Below are 18,207 nucleotides of genomic sequence, written 5' to 3'. Positions count from 1 at the left end.
CTTACTATTTGTGTGACGATAGAAGACTTTGGGATTCCCCTTTATGTTGGCTGCCAGTTTTTACTCATAATCCCCCTTTGCTTCTCTTATTTGCTTTTTCACCTCCCCTCTGAACCTTCTGTATTCCTCTTGGTTCTCAATTGTATTTTCTATCTGACACCTGTCATAAGCACACTTTTTCTTCTTTATCTTAACTTCTATCTCCCTTTTCACTCAGGGAGCTCTGGATTTGTTTGCCCTACCTTTCCCTTTTGAGAGTATATACATTGACTGTGCCTGAACCATTTCTTCTTTGCAGGTAGCCCATTGTTCAGCTACAGTTTTTCCTGCCAACCAGCTCCGTTCTTGCCCCATTGAAGTCGGCTCTCCCCTGGTTAATTATTCTTATTCTGAATTGGACATTGTCCTTTCCTACTGTCATACTAAACCTTACGATATAATGATCATTGTTTCCTAAATGTTCCCCCACTGACACGTGATCCACTTGACCCACCTCATTCCCAAGAACAGTGCCTCCTTCCTTGTTGGACTGGACATATACTGCTGTAGAAAATTCTCCTGAACACAATCTATGAACTCTTGCCCTTCTCCACTCTTTACACTACCACTGTCTCAGTCTACATTCGGGTAACTAACGTCCCCCATTATAACTACTCTATAATGTCTACATCTCTCTGTAATTTCCCTGCAGACTTGTTCCTCTACATCCTTCTCACTAGTTGGCGGTCTCTAGACTGCACTGAGCTATGTAATTGCACCCTTTTTGTTCCTTAGCTGTAGCCAAATTGATTCTGTCCTTGAAACCTCTGGGACACCCTCTTTCTCCAGCACTGCAATGCTCTCCTTAACCAATACTGCTACCCCTCCTCCTTTCCTACCTTTTTTGAACACTGTGTACCCAGGAATGTTTAACACCCAGTCCTGCCCTTCCTTGAGCCAGGTCTCTCTTATCATCACAACATCATATTTCCACATGGCAGTCTGCGCTTGTAACTCCCCAATCTTATTTATTATACTCTGTGCATTCACATACATGCATGGTACCCCTGATTTAGACTTCATGACACTCTCCCTTACTCCAACTCCACATATTAACTTACTGTTCTCTATCCTAGTGCTATCTGTCTCTTCTAGCATTTTGTGCACCCTGGTATTCCTGTCTAATATTCTCTCTTGGTTCCCACACCCCTGCTGAGTTAGCTTAAAGCCCTTCCAACAGCACTAGCAAAACGTCCCGCAACAAACTCAGTCCTGGCTCTGTTGAAGTGAAACGTGTCCAGCTTGTACAGGTAGCATCTTCTCCAGATCCCACCCCATTGTCCTAGGAATCTGAAGTACTTCCTTCTGCACCATCTTTCCAGCCACGTATTCATCTGTCTTATTCATCCATTTCTGTAATCACTTGTGTGTGGCACTGGGAGTAATCTGAAGGTTACTACGTTTGAGGTCCTGCTTGCTAATTTTTGACCTAACTCCATAAGTTCTGATCGTAGGACCACATCCCCCTTCCTACCTAAATCTTTGGTACCAACGTGGATCTCAACCTCTGGCTGATCACCCTCCCCCAGAAGAATGTCCTGCGTCCGCTTGGTGACATCGTTGACCCTGGTGCCAGGGAGGCAGCATATCATCCTGGAGTCATGTTGACGGCCGCAGAAATGCCTGTCTATTTCCCCCCCCCCTAACTAAAGAATGGGGAGGTGATGGCATAGTGGTATTGTCACTGGACTAGTAATCCAGAGACCCAGGGTAATGCTCTGTGGACCTGGGTTCAAACCCTGCCATGGCAGAAGGTGAAATTTGAATTCAATAAAAATCTGGAATTAAGAGTCTAATGATGACCATGAAAGCATTGTTGATTGTTGTTTTAAAAAAAAACCATCTGGCTCACTAATGCCCTTTAAGGAAGGAAATCTGCTGTCCTTACCTGGTCTGGCCTACATGTGACTCCAGACCCACAGCAATGTGGTTGACTCTTAAAAAGTGCCCTTTGAACTAGGGCAACTTGGGATGGGTAATAAATGCTGGCCTGGCTGGTGACGCCCACATCCCATGAACAAATTTTTTAAAAAATCCCCCATCAATATTGCTCTTCCCTTCTCTTTGCTCCCTTCCTGTACAGCCGAGTCACTCATGGTGCCACAACTTGACTCTGGCTGCACTCCTCTGAGGAACTAGTGCCCTAACCAGCTTCTAAAATGGAAAACTGATTTGTGAGTGGAACCCCTGGGGACCTCGCATGACCTGCCTAGTTTCTCTTGGACTGCCTGGCGGTCACCCATTCCCTTTCTGCCTCAAGGCTCCTAAGCTGTGGTGTGACCACCTCTCTGAACATGCTAGCCACGTAGCTCTCAGCCTCGCGGATGTACCACAGTCATTCCAGCTGCCGCTCGAGTTCTGAAACCCGGAGCTGGCAGCACTTCTTGTACATGTTCATCTAGGACACCGGTAGTGTCCATGACTTCCCACATATTACAGGACACACATTTCACTTGATTAAGCTGACCTGCCATGTCTTAACCTTATTTAACTTTGGTTTATTTACATTATTTTATTATACTGGCCCTGACTTTCCCTTATTCCTGGTGCTTCTCACTTAAATCCGAGTATAGGTACTTTTAAAAAAAAAATCACACTTTTATAATTTATAATTTACAGCAATTTAAAAACAGCAGTTTCTTACCAACCAATGAACTTGTAGTTTTCCTGTGATGTCGCTATTTATTTTTTCTTGCTCTCCATTCAAACTCAGTGCAGGCCAGTTCTGAGCAGCTGACTGATCCTGCCACCTCTCCGACTCCCAGGCGAGTGGTGTAGGCCTCAAGCCTCGGTCCTGATTTATATTCTTTCGCTCCAAGTTGCTTCCTTGCAGCTCCCGCCGCCTCTCCATCTCCTGGGTAGCCTATCTGTTGTTGGAAAATTACTGGACCCTAAGGATACGGTGATTGAACACTTGAAAATTTTGAGCTGATCAGAGAGATTCAGCATAGATTTGTAAAGAGTAGGTCATGTCTGGCAAACCTGATTGAATTGTTTGAAGAAGTGACTAAAATAGTTAAGAGGGGAATATCTATGGATGTTGTTTATATGGACTTAGAGAAAGCATTTGATAAAGTCCCTCAAAAGAAACTTAAATTTGAAGCCAATGGAATTGAAGGTAAATTATTGACTTGGTTAGGCAATTGGCTGAGCAACAGAAGACAAGGTAGAGTGAATGGGCAGGTACATTACAGGATGTGAGTGGTGGAATACTGCAAGGATCTGTGTTGGGGCCTCAACTATCCATCATATTTATTAATGGCTTAGAGCCACCTATGCAAATTGGCAGTGACACAAAGATAGGCAGCATTGTAAGCAGTGCGGATGGGAGCATAAAATTACAGAGAGACATTGATAGATTAAGTGAATGGGCAAAACTTTGGCAATTGGATTTCAATTTAGGTAAATGTGAGATTGTCCACCTTAGGCCTAAAAAGGATAATGCAGTGCACTTTCTAAATAGTGCAAAGTTAGATACAGTGGAAGTCCAAAGAGACTTGCGGGTCCAGTTACATATATCATTAAAATATCGTGAACAGGTGCAGAATATGATCAAAAAAGCTAATGAAAAGCTGGTCTTTATATTTAAATGACTAGAATATGAAGTCCTTGAAGTTTTGCTTCGTTTCTACAGAGCCCTAGTTAGACCAGACCTAAAGTATTGAATGGAATTCTGCACACCACACCTTAGGAAGGATATATTTGCCTTGGAGGGAGTGCAGTGTAGATTTGGACTGCCTTTCTTGCCACGTTGATGCTTACCAGCATAGATGTGATCACTCAAAACCAGCTCCACTGGACAGGACATGTTTGTGTGCCTGACACCAGACTCCTGAAGCAACTGCTCTGCTAGGAACTTGGTCATGGCAGGAAACTCTTGAGGAGCACAGCAGAAACAGCTTTAGGATTGCCCTCAAAGCATCCCTGAAGAGGTCAAACATCCCTGTCGATTCATGGGAGACTCTGGTTTGTGACCGACCAAAATGAAGAAGCCTTATTCAGGAAGGCACTGAACACCTCAAGGGACTTCATTGGGAGTGTGCAGAGGCTAAGTAGAGACCCTGGAGGGAGTGAACAAACCTCCAAACACCTATCTATCCAATCCTTCAAGTGCCCACCTATGCAGATCGCTCATTGGACTTATCAGCCATCTCAAAACCCATAGAACCAGATTGGAAGCAAGTCATCCTTGATCTCGAGAAACTGCCTATGAGAGGGAGTGTAGGTTTACTAGAGTGATACCTGAACACTTGGGGTTAAATTACAAGGAGAAATTACGCAAACAAGGATTGTATTTTCTTCAATTTACAAAGGTAAGGGGTAATTTGATCGAAAATTTCCAGATATTATGGAGAACAGATGGAGTAGCTGGAGAGAAACTGGTGCTGTTGACTGGGGAGTCTAGAACTGGGAGTATAATCTAAAAATTAGAGCCAGAGCTTTCAAGGGTGAAATTAGGAAACATTTCAACTTGTTGAACATTGCTTTGATTTTGGAACTCACTTCCACAAATGGCAATTGATGTTAGATTATTTGTTAGATTTTAAATCTGAGCTTGATTTTTGTTACCCAAAGATATGAAAGGATATGTGACATCTATGGAGTTAGGTCATAGATCAGCCATGATCTCATTGAATGGCAGAACAAGCTCAGGGGTTAATTGACCAGCTCCTGTTTCTATGCTCCTGTCACTGAGATTGGCAGTGTGTCGGGATGGGGTTGGTGGACTGTCACTGAAGCTGAAAGAGACTTGATGAGACTGATGGTGTTGATGGCTGCACCAATTGTTGTTTCTCTTGTCCATAATGAGCCAAGCGGAACACGCTTGTTGAGACTGGGTGCCATCTCCTTGACAACACAGTGCTGGAATAGTGACCATGAGCCTCTGAGGCTAAGCAACGATTTCCAGTTCTTCATGTCCTGTGTGGGGCTAAAGCAGTGTTGTCCAGTCGTGATTGCTGATTAACCTGATTATGCCGACACTGCTTTAGCTGCATTAACTAATTTTATCATATGAGATTGTACACGTGTTCATACAATCCACGTAAATGTACTTCATATATGGATAACTAACTAATAAACATCATTCAGTAATTCAGGAAGTAATGCACTTGCAGTGATCAAAAAAAACTCCCCTGCTCTGCTTTATGTTATTTTACTAATTAGTCATTTTATCAACACATATACAGATGAACTTTAAGCATATTATGGAGTGCCAATGTGAATATTGAGATCGCAGGCCCAAAGTGCCACATCTACATTCCCAATTCGCCACATGTGGCTAGTGACTAACATACTGAATAATGCTGGCCTAAAATAATACAGGTGCTTGCGTCAATCAGTGAGTCGGGGCTGGAAGGAAAACCCTGTGCCCTGAAGGCTGTAACCTTTGGGATTTGGCATTCAATTTACTTAAAATTGTCAGTGTGTAGTTACAATGAGACACCTGATTGAGAACCCCTGCTCTAGATTGTAGGTTTGATTCTTTAGGTTATTGGGCCAAAATGTTTGAAGAATTTCATCCAGGTATGGTTGCTAGCGATAAGTGTACCACTAAAGTAAATCTTAATTAAAAGAAGTGAAAAGCATGCAATTTCGGTGGTGAATCCATGTGTTCAATAGCATGTGTCACTTTTCTCATTTTATTGTAGTCAAGGTAGATTGTGTCCGAAGGATTTCCACAGCCCCTTGGGATGTCATTTCTCAAGATTGTCTGTTTCTGCCTCCATGATATCACCCTTCTCACCCATGCATTAGCCCATTATGCTGGTGAAACCCTCAGCTATGCCTTTGTTTACCTCCAGACTCGACTATTCTACTGCTTTCAGGGCCAATATTCCATCTTCTACCTTCCATAAACTGAAGCTTATCCAAAACTCTGCTGCCCGTATCCTAACTTTCACCAATTCCTGTTCATCCACCATCCTTGAGCTTGCTGATGTATCAGTCCCCGAATACCTTGATTTGAATGTTCTCATCTTCGTGTTCAAATCCTTCTAAGGCCTCTCTCCTCTCTGTCACTGTAATCTCTTACAACCGTCTGAGAAATAGGCGTTCTCCCAATTCTAGTTTCTTGTGCATACCAAATTCCTTTGCCCCCATTGACAACTGTGTCTTTAGCTGTATAAGCTAACCTATGGAATTAACTCTCTGAATCTCTGCATCTTTCCTTCAGTAAGACTCTCCGTAAAACCTACTACTTTGGTTAAGATTTTGATTACCTATCCTCATGTCTCCTCCTTTCACTCTGTCATATTTCAACTTTGCTTGGTTATGCTCCTGTGAAGTACCTTGGCACATTTTGCACTTTGTTGTCATTTAAATAAGTACTTACTGTAGTTAATGTTCAGAAGCATCTGTGTGTTCAGTTCTAAAATTAATTATTTTATTTTATTTGACATAAGTTTTTGTACCTAACGTGAATTGTATTACATGTTCTCAGGAAAAACCACCTTAGCTGACAGCCTTATTGCTAGCAATGGGATAATTTCGAATCGACTTGCAGGAAAGGTAAGCCGCTAACAAATTAGGCTTATTATGTGAAATTGCTTTGAAATTAATAGAAAATAAAGATATGCTTTCCATGTCGCATTATGTTTTCATGGTATGTGGGCGTCACTGGCAAGGCCAGCCTTTGTTGCCCACCCCTAATTTTTCTTTAATTTGTTCCCATTTTCTGGAGAACTGATGGCTTGCCACATTGCCACAATGACAACCACATTGCTGTGGGTCTGGAGTCACATGTAGGCAGATTCCCTTCCCTAAAGGACATTAATGAACCAGATGGGTTTTTTTTAACGACAGTGCTGTTAGGAGTTCCAGGATTTTGATTCAATGAATGTGAAGGAACAGCGATTATAGTTCCAAGTCAGGGTGGGGTGTGTGGCTTGGAGGGGTACTTGCAAGTGGTGATGTTCCCATACATCTGCTGCCCTTGTCCTTCTAGGTGGTAAAGGTTTGGAAGGCACTGCCAAAGAAGGGTTGGTGAGTTGCTGCAGTGCATTTTGTAGATGGTATATACTGCAGCCACTGTGTGTTGAAGGGACTGAGTGTTTAAGGTGATGGATGGGGTGCCAGTCAAGCAAGTTACTTTGTCTTGGATGTAGTTGGACTTTTTGAGTATTGTTCATTCATCCAGGCAAGTGGTGGACACACTTTAGGGAGGCAGGAAGTGATTTATTCACCACAGAATTCTCAGTCTGTGACCTGCTTTCATAGCCACAGTAGTTTTATGGCTGATTGAGTTCAGTTTCTGGTCAATCCCCCAGGATGGTGATGATAGGGGATTCAACAATGGTGATGCCATTGAATGTCAAGAGGAGATGGTTAGATTCTCTCTTGTTGGAATTGGTCATTGTATGGCACTTATGTGGCACAATTGTTACTTGCTACTTATCAGCTCAGCCTGAATATTGTCCAGATCTTGCTGCAAATGGACACACACTGCTTCGGTATATGGAGAGTTGCAAATAGGACTGAACATTGTGCAAAACACATTAGCAAACCTCCCCACTTCTGTTGTAATGGAGAGAAAGGTCATTGTTGAAGCAGCAGCAGATGGTTGGGCCTAGGGCACTACCCTGAAACCAAAAACCATAACCAGCCACCTTTGTGCTAGGTATGACTCCAACCAGTTGAGAGTTTTCCCCAATTCCCTTTGACCTCAATTTTGCTATGCTCCTTGATGCCACACTCGGTTTAAGTGCTACCTTGATGTCAAAGGAAATCGCTCTCAACTCGCCTCTTGAGTTCAGGTCTTTTGCCCATGGCTATAGAGAAGGCAGCAGCTGAGTGTCCCTGGCAGAACCCAAACTGAGCATCACTGAGTAGGTGATTGCTGTGTGAGCTGCTTGATAGCACTGTCAATGACACCTCCCATCACTTGGCTGATGATCAAGGTTGGCTGGATTGTATTTGTCCTTTTTCTGCACAGGGCAATTTTCGACATGGTTGTGTAGATGCTAGTATTGTAGCAATATTGAATGTAGCAATTGAGATTGTAGCAATATTGGGGGGCCCCGCTGCTCCCGCGCACGCCAGCTCTGCTGCTCCCTCGCGCGTGGACGCCGACCCAGAAGAAACTTTGAGCTCAGTGCTATATTCTGGTGAAGGCACTGAATTGGTCAAATGCACCTTACTACAAGGAAGTAACAAACATTAGGACAACTATCCCTGCCCTGTGCTTGAGCACTTCCTCATAGCTAGTTCAAAGTAATGTTGGTACACGCCAGGTTGCCTAACCACCCTCACACAATAAGGACATGGTTGCCTAATCAGTTAGCTGGCAGGGTGAGTTGGGACTAAGGGACTTGGCAAAATTTTTGGGGATTTCTCTTGAAAAAATGTCGCTATGATTTATTTTGTGAAATATATAGTATTGTGTCATTATTTAAAGAAAGATGTTAGTGCGTTGGAAGCAGTTCAGAGAAGCTTTATTAAACTAATACCTGGATTAGGTGGGTTGTCTCATGAGGAAAGGTTGGACAGGCCAGGCTTGTATCCGCTGGAGTTCAGAAGAGTAAGAGGTGACTTGATTGAAACATATATGATGTTGAGGTGTCTTGACAGGGTTGATGTGGAGATGATGTTTCATCTTGGAGAATCTGGGGGGTGGGGGTCACTTCAAAAATAAGGAGTTACCCATTTAGGACAAGGATGAGAATATTTTTCTCAGGGGTTTGTGAGCCTTCAGAACTCTTTTCCTCAAAAGGCAGTGGAAACAGTCTTTGAATATTTTTAAGGCAAAGCTAGATAGACTCTTGATAACCAAGGTGGTGAAATATTATCGGGGGTAGGCGGGAATGTGGAGATCAGGTTACAATCAGATCAACCATGATCTCATTGAATGGCAGAGCAGACTCGAAGGGACGAGTGGCCTAATCCTACTCCTAATTCTTATGTACATATGATTCAATGTTACTTGTATTTTATTATTTGAAGCGGTCTGCAGTTTTTGAAATATGTTTTGCATCATCGTGGTGTCTTTAAATCTAGAAGTTGATGTCATGCATTTCTCACAGGCTTTTAGGTTTTTGACTACAGTTATGATCTGTCCTTCTAAGGCTACTGCTGTGTGACTCCTGTAGGGAAGTTATATAAATATGTCCTGAGGTCAATTAGAGACTGATTATTGTTTCTGGAAGTTTTTTTTGAATTTACGGCAACTTCCCCTTCTTGTCGCAACAAATTCATAAATTATCTTAAAGTCATAAAACAGTAGGAAATTATATATTTTTTCCCTTTTTGTGTACCTTTCTGTAAGTTTTTTTTTGTTGTGACTTGTTGGTATTCTATTCAAAATGTGATATCTGGAGAGCAATGGACAAACTCAAAACATCCAAATAAGTAGACTTGGCCATGTGTTGTAAAGTAATGATTCATAGAAATTGCAGTGATATCTTGTGGATAGAGTAAACCGTCGATTTAAATTGTACATTTATTATGTAAAATGCATTGATGGTACTCGGTGTGTGCTTTCCCTGTATATTTCCTTGTAGTTGCGATACATGGACAGTCGAGAAGATGAGCAGCTCCGAGGAATCACAATGAAATCCAGTTCCATATCATTGCACTTCAGTACGGGTAAGCAATTTCAAAGACTTGCACACCATAGCACCACAGAATTTTACATCACAGGAGGAGGCAATTTGGCCCATTGTGTCTGTCCCAGCTATTTGAAAGATTATTCAATTAGTCGCAATCACCTCGTTTCCCATTGCTCTGCACATTTTTCCTTCTTGAGTATTTATCTACCCTGTACTAATTTTCTTTACAATGCTCATGATGTTTTGGCATCGCTTGATTTCTAGAGAATCAGTTGGGTCAACGAATTGGAATATGTTGTAGTTGTTTTCATGTTTTCACACTCTTTCTTTGAAGAGAGTATTGTGGACAGGCAAGTTAACGGTCTGACAAGACTGTGCCATCAATGATCAAGCTTCTTTAACTCCCAAACCCGATGAAAGTATTTTTCCTATTATTCCAATAAAATGCTTCATAATTTAAAACAAACTCCATTAAACCCCTTATTGCTCTTCACTGCTTCATGGGAACAGTGCCTTTATCTAAAGTCACTCCTCCTGATATTTTTCCTTTGGACTAATCCTTGAAGTTAAGGTCATTATTGGTTATTACCCTGGGAAAACATAGCTGGAAAAAATACTTATGGTGAGTTCACCTGTTCATCAATACATCCACAAATGTGATAACCTGAGGTGACTGAAGCTGAAGAGGAGCTCTCAAAAAAAAAAATCAGATTTGCTACGAATGAGCGATTGCATTGGTCCTGTCAATTGTTTTACTGGTGTAATGGATGGTTGGAATCCAGACTTGAGCTGGAAAATTGCAACTTCATACTTAAAAATGTGGAAGCTTAAATAAGATTAATGGATGCTGTGTTGTAGCCTGAATTTGCTCAGTGACTGTGACTGTTGTTATTTGTTGACATTTTAATAATCTTAAGTTGCCTGTTTCACAGATAATCAAGAATACCTCATCAATATGATAGATTCTCCTGGCCATGTGGATTTTTCCTCTGAAGTATCAACTGCTGTACGCCTGTGTGATGGTGCTGTTGTAGTGGTCGATGTTGTTGAAGGTGTTTGTCCTCAGGTAACCAAAAGGAACAAGTAAATCTTAACCCTTGGCAACTTCGAATTTACAGTAAATAGGTATTGGGGTGTCAGTGCCTTCATTGCGGATGAAATTTGGCTAGGGACATAGCTTAACATGGTGGTGTCGAATATTTGATTTGCCCAATTTAGTTCCTCATTTCACAGGCACTATTAATGTTAACCTTTTAACAGATTTTGCAGCTAAATAGCTTAACAAGAATGCATCACCATGATTTTAATGATGAAATAGCAATAATTTAATTTTGCTATACTGCAAATGCTGCATTAATTCTTCTCAGATGGAAATCAACAGAACTGTTGCTGTTTCATTTTCAGACACAGGCAGTGTTACGCCAGGCCTGGTTGGAAAACATTCGTCCAGTTTTAGTGATTAACAAAATAGACCGACTGATAATTGAGCTGAAGCTGACTCCACTTGAAGCCTATATTCACTTACAGAAGATTCTAGAGCAGGTAAAAAAAAAAGTCGCTGATAATATCTTATTGAAAATCTATTTTTCACAATTTGTATCTCTATTCCCAGCAATAATTCACTTTATTCTTCATCCTTCTTATGGTTTTCTGTATGCTCTTACTCCACTGGGACTCAAAAAAATAATTTGCTTTGTGTTAATGTATTTCACACAAAATTTAAAGGAATTTCAAAAGAATTGGTTCCAAAAATATGCTTCAAATAAGATATTTATTGCGGTTGAAGATGAAAACTCCTGGGCGCCTGGAATTGGTGATTGAAACTGAAATGCTCAACTCATTTAAAAGGTACCTGGATCTGCATTTGAAGTGCTGTAACCTGCAAGGTTTATGAACCAGGAGTTGGAAAGTGGGGTTAAAATGAGCAGCTAGTTTCTTTTTTCTCTTTTTGGTCGGCGCAGACTTGATGGGCTGAATGGCCTCTTTCTGCACAGTAACTTTTCTAAGGTTTTCTTGCCTCCCTTTTTTTTATAAACTTTTATTTAGTGTATCACTGAAAACTTCTCATTGCTGACATCTGAAAAGACTTCAGGATTACCTGTGTGTTTCTGTTGTCCAGACTAAGAGAAAGGGTGAGACCACTCGGTGGAGGGGAGTTTGATGTCCAGGGCATTTGTCATTGTAATTGGGTTGAAGAACTTCAGTATTGAGGCATATGATGGATTCTTGGGTTTGGGACCATTCTTATCTATCCAGTAGTAGCCAGAGAATCACCTCTACTTGCTGTCTCTTGGCAACGTTGTCCAAAAACACAGCATCAGTTTCTACATGTACGTTGACGGCACCTCACCATCACCACTCTGAAACCCTCCACTGTCTCTAAATTGTAAGACCGCTTGTCTGATGTCCAGTATCAAATGAGCAGAAATTTTCTTCAACTGAATACTGGGAAGACCATTACTTTCGGTTCCTGCCACAAACTTTTTCTCTCGTCACTGATTCCACCCCTCACCTTGGCAAAAGCTGAGGCTTCTGTCCCATCATGAAGACCACCTATTTCTACCTTAAAAGCCTCACCTGATGCTGCCGCTGCCTCAGCTCATCTGCTGCTGAAAACTTCACCCATGTCATTGTTATTTCTGGACTTGATTATTCCTGTGTGTTACTTGCTGGTCTCCCACATTTGGCTCTCTGTAAACTTGATGTCATCCAAAACTCTGCTGGCCATGTTCCAACATACATCAAGTCCCATATCCCCATCTGCCCTGTGCACACTGACATGCATTGGCTCCCAGTTAAGAAACGCCTCGATTTTAACATTCACATCATTGTTTTCCAATCTATTCAGAGCCTGGCCCCTCCCTATCTCTAATTCTCATCTAGCCCTCCAAGATCTCTGCCTGCTCCAATTCTGGCCTTTTGATGATCCAGTGCCTTTAGATGTTAAGGCCTGAAACTCTGGAATTCATGTCCTAAACCTCTCTGCCTTTTTTCTTTCTTTAAGATGCTTCTTAAAACCTGCCTCTTTAATTAAGTCAGCCCAATATTTCCTCATTTGACTCGGCCTGTGAAGTGCCTTGGAATGTTTGATTGCATTAAAGGAGATATGTAAATATGTTTGTTTGTCTTTGGACTTGGAGATTGGAGTTACTTGGGAGATGTTGAGGCTTGTTGCGTGGAGGCCTTGAGATATGCCTGGGATGGAGATTGTGGAGCAGGCCGGGGGGAGGAATCTGTGTGCACTTGGCACAGGGCATTGGAATCCTGAGGTGGGGGGGAACATGAGTACCATGCAGGGTGGAGAATCAATGCATTAATGAGATCATGGACCTTTTAGTGACTGGGAGGGTTAGCAGCGTCTGTGGGTGGGTCAGACACAGATTCTATCAGTGAAGAACAAAGCAATGTCTGAAATGGCTGAACTTGGTGCCAGCTCAGGTGCCAGCCTGGAATATAAAACAAATTGCAGCCTGCCATAGGCTGGGCAGATTGGGAGCCTTAACCACTAGCTTTCCTGCTCAGAGAATGGCACAGAGTGAATGGGCCACAAGCTCACCCTGTAGGGCTCAGTATCATGTATTGACAGCATTTGCTTGCCATATGTTGGGCTCAAAGAAAGAAGAGGACTAGGGGCTTCTGAGAGAGGGGCAGGCCTGTTGGTGGAAGCTCTCTCCATCTGGTTTCCAGATTGGATCAGCAACTAACAGTAAGAAATAAGGATAGTAGGAAACCAACAGAACTGTGGGATTTGTACGCTGTGGAAGCGAAGTGGCTAAAATATTTAAAATAGAGGAACAGGGAGCTGTCATGACAGCAACAAAACATTTTTTAGGCATTGATTTGTTTATTTTGAGATTATTCATTGTTTTTTTTGAGAGTAGGATTTATTTTGAAATAAATAGTCAAATGCAGCCTGTTGAAATGATTTCTGATTGATTGGTTTCATCTCCTCAACAGATAATCTAAGTAATTGACTTAGATATAAGTGAACTATGAGGGGAAGCTAGATAAACGCATGAGCAAGAAAGGAGTAGAAGGATATGGGGATTGAGCTAGGTGAAGTGAGTGGGAGGAGGATCGTGTGGAACATTAGAAATTGCATAAAGCAGTTGTGCTGAAAGACCTATTTCTATGCTGTAATCGATGTAATTGTAGATTAGTTGTATTTATTCCAAAGTTCTGAGACACATTAAAGAGATTTGTGGGGCAGTAACAAATGTGAGAGAATCAGTGGACATTGAGAGAATGCCATTAGATTAGAAAGGAATGAATGCGGTGCCCATATAAAAAAAATTGGAGCCAAAACAGACAGAAGTCACTGCTGGCTCATGAGTCTTACTTCCATTATGGGTAAAATACTGGAATTGATTACCTTTTCAGTAAATTTAATCTTTAGAATAATAACCTAATTTTGTGTCAAAGTTTGTTTGATGATGCTCCCATGACGTGCCTTGGAATGTTTTACTGTGTTAAAGGTGCTACATAAAAGGCAGCACGTAAGCATTCAGAAAGGGAAGATCCTTCATAAACAACCTCCCCAAGGAAGTGAGAATACAAATGAATTGTGGAAAGCCCTTCAATGTTGTGTACTTGGGCTTCCAAAAGACACCTAACCAAAATCCCCCATAAAAGGCTATTACTTAAACTCAAATCTGTGGCAGGTTCTGGATAAACTCTGGGAATGGTTGAAAAAAATTGGCTGTGGAATAGAAAGCAGAGCATTTGTTAGAGGAGATATCTCGGGATTGGTGTTGGGACAACTACTGTTTCTAATTTTCATAAATGACTTTGATTCAGCAATTTAGTGCAAAATGGTCAAATTTGTAAATGACACCAAACTAGGAGCAGATGTGGAATCTAAGGAGGCAGCTCACAGTTTGAGTGAATTACATAAGATAAGTGATCACAGCATTAGTAGATGAAACTTAATATAAACAAGTGTAGAATATGCACATTGGAAGGAAAAAAACACAAAAAAATACTTTTTGAATAGATTGTAATTGGTAAGATGAAGGAAAAAGAGGAGTGAATCTTTAGCTTTGTGCTAGCAGCTGTGCCTCTGAGTCAGAGTGTAGGGTTTGAGCCCCATGCCAGACTGTTCTCGTAAATGGAGATGAGAATATACCACCACCTGGAAGTTCCCCTCCAAGCCACACACCATCTTAACTTGGAAATATATCATGGTTCCTTCACTGTTGCTGGGTCAAAATGCTGGAACTCCCTCCCTTACAGCACTATAGGTATATCAGCACCACATGGACTGCTGTGGCTCAAGAAGGCAGCTCACCTTCTGAAGGAGAATTAGGGATGGGCCATAAATGCTGGTCTAGCCAGCGACAGCCACATCCCATGATCGAATATAAAAAAATCTCTAAAGACTGGTTTGATATTTTCTGAGGTATTTGTGATCAAATGGAGTGACCATCGATTCAGTGGTATTCCTGCCAATGAGTCAGAGGGGTTGTGTTTGAGCACCATACCAGACATCTCCAGCAGGTGGGGTGCCCAATCTAATACTGGGTTGATATCTAATGTGCGTGCTATGGTGCAATGCATGTGGATGGTCTCTCCCTATCGTAAAAAGGAGGGTGGGGCTCTTTAGTGGTGATTGCAGCTCACCTAAGAGAAGATATAAAATGTGAGGAAGGCAGCAGCAATCCACCTCAGCTACTTTTCCCTAGTAATTGGCTCAAGAATTTCACAGATTTTCGGGCAGAATTCAATAGATTGAGCGTAGGGCATGAGACCTTTGAACCTTAGACTCAATGTGACTAACCAGCAATCAACAAAACCAGTATGGAACAAAGGTGGAATACAGAGAAACTTGCTGGTATTCTACTCCTTGACTAGTGTGTTTTGAATACTGTGACCAATTCTACTTAGTGAGATAGACAAGCATCAGAAAAAATGCAGCAAAGAGCCAAGAGGCGTGGATGTCAAAGATATGAGTGATGAGGAAATCTGGAGGTACTCGGACTTTTCAACTGGAAGGGAGTCCTTTGAGAGAAAACTTTAAAAACGATCCACACGTTTATTTGGTGCCTTTCTCATCCTTAGCATGTGTTAAAACACTTCACAGCCAATTAATTACTTTTGAATTGCTTTTGAACTTGCTCTGTAGGGAGGTGCGACAACCAAATTGTGTACAGCAAGCTTTCACAAATAATACTGAGACGAACGACTACTTAATCTGTTTTTGGTAGCATTGGCTAAGGGATATGTGTTGGTCAGCAGATGTAAAAAGTATACAGAATTTTTAAGAAAAAGGAAAGGTTAAATCTGTAATACTATTGCAACTTGATTTAAGACAAGGAGGCACAGATTAAAATTGGTAAAATACAAAATTACCATCCATATCAGCAATTTCTTCATGAAGAATGATCAACATGTGAAATAGTCTTCCAGGGAGAGCTGTGGAAATAAAAACCCTGCAGTCATTTGAGAAAAAATTGGATGCTTTATTGGGAGAGTGTGGTTTTGGGTGTTTGTGGAGGGCTAAATTAATATGGGCTGAATGACCTTCCTTAGCTCCAATTATCTAGTGATCTTGTGAATTTATGTGAATGAAAACATATTTAAAACAATTTGCATACGTTTGTATTTTACATTCAAGAGCCAGAGGCACAACTTCAATTATATAGCTGCTGAAATAATAATGAAAACAGCAGCTTGTCATTTGGTAGTATTTGTGGACTGAATCAAAACTTGGAAGTTAAAGAGATAGAACTGGGAAAGCAAAGGATTGGGGGAATGATCGAGAAATAAAAGGAGAAATAAGAAGAAAACTAAAATTGAATCAGAAGTTAAGGGAGTGAGAAGAGTACAGCAAAATTAAAGGGGAATATGCTGACAAACTTTTTAAAGAAACCAAAGTGGGGATAAAAAGAATGAACAGAGGAAGGAAAGCTTTAATGTTGTTTTGCCACTGCAGGGAAAAGGCTTAAATGGAAGCTCTAGGTGAACATGCCTGTGAATTGGTTTTGTTTCAACTTTTTTTCATCATCGAACATCCTTTCATAAAATTCTAGTAATTGGCACTTGCTTGTGAACTCAACTGTCTAAGTCATATGGAGCAAGTGGTTCTGCAGCACGCACATTAATTAGATTGAACACAGTCTTGAAAACGAAAACCACCTGCTGCATAATATATTTATTTCTGTGCTCATTCTAAGTGATGAAAGGAGCATTAAAAAAAATATTTCAACAGGTGGCTTACAGATGACAACAAAATTAGAATTGTGCAGTTTGCCTGACCACCTTTGACCCATGCAGGATATGAATTTGTTGATTATTTGGCATTGGTGCCCTGTGGGGTTATGGAACTGATTCAGCACTCAGCAATGTGTTGCATTCAGCAGAACAATAATGTTGGATCTTGGGAAGCTAACTGGTTTGGCCAAGAAATGCATTTATAATATGATCGAAAAAAAACAGGAAAAAATGTTGGTTTCAAACACTATTTAATCATTAATTCAGCAATTCGGCCTTGCCAATCTGTACTTTTACAACAGAAGAGATGAAATTGCTAAAATGTATTGCTGTATTTTGTACTTAGTGTAATTTGACCTCAGATTGACTTCATTTTATCTCAGAGTTGGACAACACCAGGGCATTTTGCACTTGGATCATATATTCTATTCAGTGGGAATAAATGAAAAGTTGCATGCTACACTGGAATTCTATTTGTTCTAGATTTATGGTTACCTGTGGATAGTCGTCTACCTGTCTATCTAAAATAAAGGAATAATTTGCGTTTGAATAACAACTATCTCATTCCTAGGATGTCCTATAGTGTTCCACAACTGATGATTTTTGTTTAATGCAGTTATTGTTGTTATTTAGGCAAATGGAGCAGCCAATTTCCACAGAGCCTCACAAACAGAAAATTAATGAGTGACTGGTAATCTGTTGCTAGTCGTGTTGGCCAGGACATTGGGTGAACTCCTGCTCTTGTTTGAATAAGGCCATTGAAACAGTTATCTCCATTTGAGTCGGCAGAGTTAGTTTGATGTTTCATCTGAAGGATGGCACTTCTAACAATACAGCACTCCCTCAGTGAAGTATCAGCCTAGATTGTGTTCCTGTCTGTAGTGGGGCATGGACTGTGACCTGACTGTCTATCTATCACTTAATGGGTGCCCATAGTGCATGGGAAAAATGAACCATTGCAATTATTTGTGCTTGGGTCAGACATCACTGTTTTTAACCATATTGTTCCTTCAAATGTAGAAAACTACAACTCATGTAAATCAGTAAAATAGTAGATGTTTTTCCCAAAGTTGCAATAGTAGCCATCTTGAGTCACAAAGCCAGTCAAATTGTTTAAATAGTTTTCTGATTTCTTTGATGGCCATATTGTTTGCTCAATCAACCAACTGTTTACACCCAAATTACATTTGTTTTCCAGCCTAATTGAACTCCCCCCTTGAGTGCTCCCACTCTGGTTCCACCCTCACCATCGAGCCTAATTCAATGGCGTCTTGGTTCATTTCCTCCCCAGCCCGGATTCCAAGCTTTAGCTTCCATTCTACCCGTCTATTCAGCACTTCACTTAGCTCCTGCCTGGCATCCAAGAACAGTGTAATGGAAGTTTGCCAGGAGAGTTGCAATCAGTTTGGAACAG

The 18,207-nt window shown here is 41.2% G+C and overlaps 1 protein-coding gene across 2 annotated transcripts in view; it reads left to right on the top strand.

Annotated features, from left to right (window-relative positions):
- Window positions 1-18,207, top strand: part of efl1 (elongation factor like GTPase 1) — a 301,855-nt gene that overhangs the window by 12,089 nt on the left and 271,559 nt on the right. For both annotated transcript variants that reach the window (XM_041175230.1, XM_041175231.1), the window contains exons 3-6: window positions 6,482-6,549; window positions 9,537-9,621; window positions 10,517-10,650; window positions 10,989-11,126. In XM_041175230.1, the coding sequence (XP_041031164.1) occupies window positions 6,482-6,549; window positions 9,537-9,621; window positions 10,517-10,650; window positions 10,989-11,126 (425 nt within the window). The remainder of the gene's footprint in view (window positions 1-6,481; window positions 6,550-9,536; window positions 9,622-10,516; window positions 10,651-10,988; window positions 11,127-18,207) is intronic.

This window comes from Carcharodon carcharias, chromosome 26 (assembly GCF_017639515.1).
Source record: "Carcharodon carcharias isolate sCarCar2 chromosome 26, sCarCar2.pri, whole genome shotgun sequence".
NCBI lineage: Eukaryota > Metazoa > Chordata > Chondrichthyes > Lamniformes > Lamnidae > Carcharodon > Carcharodon carcharias.
The sequence above is the reverse complement of the archived record's forward strand: the minus strand, read 5'-3'. Positions and strand labels throughout refer to the sequence as shown.